Source organism: Glycine soja, chromosome 9 (genome assembly GCF_004193775.1).
Source record: "Glycine soja cultivar W05 chromosome 9, ASM419377v2, whole genome shotgun sequence".
Lineage (NCBI taxonomy): Eukaryota > Viridiplantae > Streptophyta > Magnoliopsida > Fabales > Fabaceae > Glycine > Glycine soja.
In genome coordinates, this window is record NC_041010.1 from 5277117 (window position 1) to 5286007 (window position 8891).

The window sequence follows — 8891 nt, forward strand, 5'->3', positions numbered from 1 at the left end:
TCTTAAGAATTACAGAGCTAAAATTAAGGTTAGGGTTGGGGCTACGATTAGGGTTGATTTCGTCATCGTCCAATGGAAGCTATGGGAGGGTGTTGGAACCCTTGCAAGAGCTCGATCTCGTCCTCGTCAGTCCACAGCCGCTGAAATAGCTGTCGCGAGTCATCCAGCAGCGACGGTGGCTTTTTCTCCTCGATTAGCTCTAGGCGACACCTCCACCGTCAGGTCCGTTCTCTCTCCCTCTTCTCCTTGTATGTTTATTCATTTATTGGATCAATGAAATTCCAAATCTGCTTAGTAACTTCTAAGGTTAAAAAAAAACTGTCCAAAAGTGCAGTTTTGTTTGACCGCAATTTCAAAGTCTTTGAAGTGTTTGCGACTGCAACACGACCTCAATTGTGTCTATCGTGGCCGCTGTATTTTTCTGTAATTTTCCCCAATTTTAAGGAACGCGACGAAACCACGTTGTACCACTGCTCTGTTAGTGTGAGAACCTCACTCACTCACTCACTCAACGTTCCCCCCAATTTTTTAACCGCTAAAAATTTCAAGGGAAGGAGGTTCAGTTTGGTGGCAAGTCTCTCTCCTTGGAATTGGTTGTTCGACTTTCACTATGCTTCCGTTTATGTGCTCTGTGGAATGACGCAATCCCTCCACAGTGATGGAGCTGTTACACATAAGAAATTGGACTTGGAACACAGAATGCTTGAAAAATGTAAAACTGTTGGTTTATTATTTACATCGTGTTGAATTGAGGATTGAAGTAATTGAGCGTAGTGTTGTTTTTCATGATTGGTTTCTCGGAATACACACTGGAATCTTTGCCAATTTTATGATGAGGCTAAACTTTGAAGATTTCAATTAAAACAAGGGGGGAAAGCGAACTTGTGTGCTGCTCAAAATTTATTCATTAGTTATTGTATCCTGATTATTTAATGGTTAGATTGATGTTGGTGTCAGGCAAATAAATAAATAAAAATCCTTCAAGAATTTGATAGTAGCTGGTCTCAGTCAATAAATGTACCTATACCCTTCCCATTCTTGAATTTGTGATTCTCACAACTTTTTGCTAGAGCCAACCATAGTGAATATCAATGAACATTAGCAAAAAAGGACATGAACTTAGTTTGCATCAGTTGATCAGAATCTCCCCTAAATGATAAAACCTGACTGAATTCAACTTTTATCCCAATTCCCTAAAAAAATTAAACTCCATCTTATTTCACTTGTGTTCTGCAATCGTTTTCAATGCCTCCATCTCACTGACTCTGCAGATCTGTATCCACCACAATGGTGTACTGCAGTCACTGTGCCAAAATCCATTTCCTTAGGTATCAGTGACTGATGATAATTGTCAAGTTTATATTCCTACATTTTCTTGTCAACTGGGTGTATATATTGAAGGATCAGTTTCACCTCCTCTTTCTGGCGTCCATATAAGAGTTTTTGCTGCTGGAGATAGCAGCATTACTACACTTAAAAGTGGTGAATTGGTTCTTGAAACGACCACTGGTATTGATGGTTCCTTTGTGACAGGTCCTCTGTACGATGATATTGGTTACAATGTTGAGGCTTCAAAGGTAGTCACTTTCTCAGAACAAAAAATAAATACCTTGTTTTAAAAATACTAAAAGCTGAGTCGTGAAATTTCTCTACTTATCTGTGATGTTTATGTTGCTATCTTGTTTCCTTACATTATTTGATTTATTTGTTTCTTGTTTGTATTTGTAGTCTGGATATCATTTAAAACAAGTTGCGCCTCATTCTTTTACTTGTCAGAAGCTTAGTCAAATTTCAGTACACATACATCACAAAGATGATTCTAAAGAGCCCATTCCTTCCGTTCTGTTGTCTTTGAGTGGTGACAATGGTTATAGAAACAACTCAGTATCAGGAGCTGGTAGGACATTCCTGTTTGACAATTTGTTTCCTGGAATGTTTTATTTGCGTCCTGTTTTGAAGGTACTATACTGTAGTTGGACATAACTGTTATTATGTTCTGCATTCTATTGCTTGTCATGTCTTTGACATGCAACTTTTTGTCAATCAGCTCTGGTTCACACGCTACTGCACCTGAAGTTAACAATATCACTTATTAAGCACCAATACTTCCATTTTCTTGATGTATCCATATCAGATATGTATTTGATACCAATAGTCTTGGATATTTCATTGATACGTATATCACAGCCTTCAAAAAATAGTTATGAGTTGGATATGAGACATGAAAGGTGTATAAGATAGAAACGTTGAAGCCTTGTCTTGATGAAAAAGAAATGGAAACTATCCTCTTTAAGGATAATGCTCAAGAAGGGAATGAGATTGGTACTATTCCTATTTGTAGGAAATAGGCAATAATTGATGACAATGATATATATATATATATATATATATATATATATATATATATATATATATATATATATATATATATATATATATATATATATATATATATATATATATATATATATATATTATTTGAAGAAGTATGCAATAAATATGCTTTATGAATTTTTATATATCATGTCACGGGAGAAAGAGGCTTGAGCTACTTCTATTAAGGACTGATGGGGATTTGGATTACTTGAGGTTATGGTTTGAGTTGAAGTTAAGGAATTAATAGGTCTGGTGCTTGAACAGTTGTTGAGCTGAAGTTTCTCAGTTATTGCTGACTTATGACGAAGACACATTTAATTGTTTTCTCCATGAACATTTCTTTTGGTTTTCATTCTACACTCTTGTTTTTGTTTACATGTTTTTTTGTTTCTCATATGGTTTCCTTGTGTCTTGTAGAGTAAATTATCGGGCAATTATGTAAGAATAGTTCAAAGTGAGTACTCTGAATCACGTCAAAGGACTTTAGATAGAGGTATGTCTTTCTTAAGTCTCATGACTGATTTCACATTCGGGATGTAATTGACATGATGGTTTCCAAAATGCTTTTTTTGTTTAATATTAATTGATTTTCTCATTTAGCATAGAATAACTCATCGTATATTTGAGAATTTTGAACTTGTTATTGTTAGTCTTAAATCGGTCAAGTTCTGCTATTTTCTTTTGGTTGTTCCTGGTTCATTTCAAAGTTGTGGTCCAATAATAAATTTAATGTTTCATATTTATCCCAAGATAGGGAAAATTTAATATTTTGAATCTTCACAACAGCCAATGCAATCAATTGATAGTGTGCACGAGGATGACCTTACCATTATTGGGAAGGAATGTATAGAAGAGAAATTTGGATAAATGTTTTTAGTACTTATCCAAAATATAATGAACAGTAGGATTACTGTAAATAATTTCATACATGTAGTTATTTATATTCTTATGTACCTATTTTCTTTGAATTCACAGCTTATGATGAAATTAAATATTTAAGTTTTGGCCTTGGAGTTAATGATGAACGTATGGCTGAACAAGCTTTGACCTTTTATAAAGTAAGGACCAGTTTTGACTTACTCATTTTAAACTTGATTTCTATTTATTTGCACATGTTTTGAAAATGGTTTTTTATTTGATTTAACTAATCCTTGAATTTGTCTGTTGAAGATAATACTACTTTCTACATGTAGTCGTAGAAAGACTACAACTTATGAATGGTAAATTAATTAACCCTCTCTTAACATCAATTACTCATTGTATATACATAATTTTTATTACTCATTATTAGCTTTTACTTAATTTAATATTATATAAGTATATTTATTCACTATTAGTAATATAGATAATTTTTATTACTCATTGTTAGGTTTTAATTAATTAATTGTTATTTTATTATATTTATTGATTATTAAAAATATAAATAATTTTTAGAACTTATTCTTAGTTTTGATATATAAACAATTATTACATCAAGCATATTGATTACTATGCAGGTTGCTAATTTTTTTACATCAGTGCTGGCGTAAGCAACGATGTAGAAATCAGATATTTCTACATCGTTGCTAAGGAGAGAAACGATGTTGAAAGCACAAGTTATTACATCGGTGCTGACGAGAAACGATGTTGAAAGCGCCGGTTACTACATCGGTGCTGACTAAAAACGATGTTGAAAACAGGTTACTACATCGGTGCTGGTGAGAAACGATGTTGAAAGTGCAAGTTACTACATCGGTGCTAGCGTAGGCACCGATGTAGAAATGAATGTAATTCTACAACGGTCAATTTTGGAACGTTGTTAAAAATATATAGTTTCAACAACGTTACATACAACAACGTTTAACCATCGTGGTTGAATCCTGTTTTTGACCGATGTTGAAAACTCGATTTCTAGTAGTGTGATTTATATATTTTAGAAAGTATATCATTCATTAAAATATTGTTTGATGAAATATCAGATTATTTCTAAGTTATGAAATTTTGCATAAAACTAATTGATGTGAATTCAACACGGTTGAATTGATGAAAATTAATTAATGTCGAAAAAAATAAGTTAAGCATATATAATTTCATCGCATTGCATATATACACAAATGTGGCTAAAATTTAAGCTTTTAAAACAAACTTAAGCTAAATCGTTCTAACTAAAACAATGTTTAAACCATAAATATATACGGTCATATTCATGTAATTAATATATTTCAACTGTGCTAATTAAATTAATTCGTATTAATATAATTTAATAAACACAAAGTAATATCATATTAAAGGGTTTATTATTTTTAGTTCTTAAATTTTTTATAATTTTTGTTTTTAGTCCTTGAATTTTTTTATCTGTTTTTAGTCTTCGATCAACTTTTTTCATCTGTATTTTTAATCCCTAAAAAGTATGAAAAGTAAGTACGAAAAAAAATTATGGACGAAAAATATGGAAAATAAATTTAGACTAAAAAAAATACAAAAATCTGGGGACCAAAAATAAAAAATCTAAAAATGTAGGGACTAAAAAGATAATTTACCTATTAAAAAGTATTTAATATATATTGAATACTTAATGAATGTGGGAATAAATGACATGAATTAATTGGTACTAATGAAAGAAAAAAACATGTGTACAAAAGTAACTAAAAAAATGTAAAATAAACGTGCTAATATTTAATTAAAGTGTTTGTCTGATTGACCAAAAGTAAAAATTGAGTTAAACAATTCCATAAAATTTAGATAATTGTGTTATTTTGAATTCAATTACTGTGACTCACATTTAATGTTCATCTTTCATTTTTCTCTCATACATTATTTAATTGTAAAACTAAAACTTTATAATTGTTAATTATTTTTTTATAAATTTATTTAAAATTTAATAATTATTTTTTTATTCATTATATTATTTATTCACCTTAGGAAAAATATATATTGCAGTATTTTATTTTTTTATAATTTTAAATTAAAATTTATAATGAAAATTATGAAAAAATATTTAAATTATTATCCTTAGAAGTTGTAAAATTAATGAAAACAATTTTTCTAAATGTAAGTATTTTTTTAGTATATACATATACATATATACATATACATATACATATATATATATATATATATATATATATATATATATATATATATATATATATATTTAAACTTTAGTTTGTCATGCTTTAAGTATTAGTCGATTTCGCTATCCCAACACTTTGGTTAGTAAATATGTGTATGCTTTGATGCATACTAGTTGCACTCAAAGAAAGTCAAATTGTGTTAGCTTTGTGATATGATTGACTAATTGAAAACATCCACACATTTCTTATTGCATATTATTTGCATTATACCTATAGCAAGAAAAACCCCAAAATTTTAAGTAAATCTCTTTCAGATAAATAAAATGTGAAGTAAATCTTAATATTTTATTGGTAAATTTAAATATTTGAAATTCAACTGATTTAGTTTTTTTTTCTTTTTTTCTTGTGAAATAACATGTATAAATGAATTTTCTAGATACAGTCACACATACATACGTACACACATTTTATATATTTCATTTTTTACTATTTATAAGACTCGGTTAATTAATTCATCGTGATTAAAAAAAATGGTTAATTTAATTTATAACAACAAATTTATCTTAAATTTATAATTTTTTTAAATTAATATTTTTTTATTCATAAAAATTGAATATAGTACTAAGAGATTTATACCACTCACACACCCTACTCAATCAATGAGTTAGACCCCCTCAATTTCAATCTTTCTCTCTTTTAATTATTTGTCAATACACTCTCTAACTTCTTTTAATTAAGAGTATTTCTAATTTAAAAATGATTAATACAAGAAATATTATAAATTGAGTTTTATAAAAAAAAAAAAAAGCAAACACAATATAAAATTTACGTTTTATAAATAACAAGAGAATATATTAGTGTTCTCTGATCTGCCATCACAATTTAAGTTTTTTTTCTCTCAGAATTGAAAGGAGATACTACTATATCTAATATAATAATGGTACCTATACTGAATGAAATTAATGTGATAATAGTGCGAGTGCAATGTAAACGGCTCATTTTCAAATAATGCATGTGCGTGTTTTAAGGACCATTATTGCATATTAAATTATCTCTGTGTCATACTATTATTGATCGTGACTACAAATGAAGTGGTGATCCTGCATCATCTAATACTTTCTTTATTTTACGAGAAAACTTTACATGAAATAGAAGCTTGGCTTCATGTGAAAACAGGAAGCAATACATGTGTTAATTATGGAACTTTAATTTGGGGAGTAAATACTTTTAAATTTTTTATAGGAAAATACTATTAATTGTTGAAAGTATGATTGGAACATTGGCAGACTCATTAAATAATTATATTATTGAAAGATAGTCTATGCATGTTTGGATATCCGTGGTAATACTATTAATTGTTGAAAGTATGATTGGAACATTGGCAGACTCATTAAATAATTATATTATTGAAAGATGGTCTATGCATGTTTGAATATCCGTGGTAACACTACTGCAAATATGATATTTTAAGTCGGTTAAATTTGATATTCTATGATGGTTTAAAACCGTCGTAAAATGCAATGTCGTAAAATAATATCATACTTATAACGACGATTTTTCAACCATCTTAAAAAATATAGGTTTCTAAGACTGTTAGTAAACAATCATTTTAGAATGATCCTTTTACGAAGGCGATTTAAAGCAACAACCCGTCGGTAATGGACGATGACAACAAAATTAGTTTTGCAAAAATATTCCTATCCTTTTGCAAAATAAGTTTTGTAGACCATTGATTTTATATCAAAAATTCGTGTACAATAAGTTGTTTGACTGAAAATCAAACGTGCACTCTAATGATATTTTTATTTAGGGGAAACTATTCAGCAATAGAGTAAGGTAGTTCTACAAGTTTGGTGAGGAATATTAATTCATCCTCGGTGTGACAGGATTGCGAGGTTTCGTTTCAAGACATTGTGGGTTTTAGCATCATCTCGTGTATTCAAGTGTAGTTTTTTGGGCTTTTAGTTGTTGGAAGCCCACGTAACAAATTACATTCCACGTGTTTTATTTATTTTTATTTTGGAACATTTTGTTATTTCTGAATTTGGTCCATTTTCTATCTACATTCAATCCATATCTTTGTAAATATATTTGCAACCATCTTCAGTAACAAATCACGTACCCATCATTTATCTCACGTACTGTTCTTATCTCACGTTTGATTTGATAACTTCCTATCTCACGTTCTGATAACAAGTTGAGAGCTCTGTGATGGACAGACTTTATAAATAGGATGGGGTGCTCTCAGTTTTGTATCACCAAACCCACTTCTTTATTCAGAAAAAAAAATACATCATCTATTCAGAGTGAGTAAGGGTCTGGAAGAACAAAACTGTCTTTCAGATTCGTGTGTGCACCGCTTCCCGTTCAATCTGCAATGGCTGGAGGTACGCTCGTAATATTTTATTTTCCGTTGTTTGATCTAAATATGTCATTTAATTGATTTGCATGTTTAGATCCGTATATGTATATTTTTACATTTGGTATCAGAGCCTATTTGTACCTCTGTCTTGCTTATTGAATCGTTCCTATGCGGAGTTTATTTTCTGAGTATATGGGTGTTATGTTTTAAGCCTCATTAATTCAAAATAACATCAAAATTAGGAATGATATGAGTTTTCTAATTTTTCTATGATTTAAAACGTATTTTTGGATGTCTAAAATGCATATAATGATGTGGGTTTTTCGAAATTGAGGTAATAATTTTTTATTTTTTATTTTTTACCCCCACGGGAGGTTGGAGACGAAGTTTTGTGGGTTTTGTTTACTGTCTCGGAATTGTTAATGTACATTTTAAACTAACAATATTAAACAAAGTGTGACTTGATCCAGTGGTAGTTGTGGTTTATATTACCTCTCTGTTGTGGGTTTGAATCTTAGTGGAAGCTTTTTCTTCCTAGTTTTCGTTTTTAATTAATTAAAAGGAACGCGAAAACATTTTGGGCTGGTTTTGAACCCTTGCCCTGCAGCATGAAAAGACTCCCTTTGCCACTAAGTTGTTGCAGTTTAATTGCTTATTAAGTGCAGTTCACGTATATTTATAACTTCTGAAAGATAAATCATTTATGCACAAATTGTTTAAAATTGTGTCTCTTAAGTTATGTTGAACATGCAATATTATGTTAAATACTGGTATGCATTGGATTTGATCATTTAAAGTTTATTACATGTTGAATGGATATACGTACAATGTTATTTTGAATTGGTATACATGTAATTTTTATGATTCAATATTGAGCACATTTGCATTATTAAGTATGTTTATGCAAGGATTATTTTTGAATGTTAAGTGATTAATATAATTTTATTAAGTTAGAGAATAGCCACAGCATCTTTAATTGAGTAAAATTATATGTTAAATTTATAATCACATTAGAAATATTAATTGTGATTAATCATATGTAATGTGATGAAATCTACCCACAGGAATTTTGTTATATTTGTATGATTAATTAGGATAAA

At 29.6% G+C, this 8891-nt stretch overlaps 1 protein-coding gene across 1 annotated transcript; it reads left to right on the forward strand.

Moving 5' to 3' along the window:
- Nucleotides 1-636: 636 nt before the first annotated feature.
- LOC114367767 (nodal modulator 1-like) lies at nt 637-4313 on the forward strand. The gene is made up of 6 exons (XM_028324959.1): nt 637-720; nt 1329-1577; nt 1729-1959; nt 2794-2869; nt 3352-3434; nt 3873-4313. Exons 1-6 carry the CDS (start codon nt 637-639, stop codon nt 3903-3905), a joined length of 756 nt encoding a protein of 251 aa, XP_028180760.1. The 3' UTR covers nt 3906-4313.
- Nucleotides 4314-8891: the final 4578 nt, after the last annotated feature.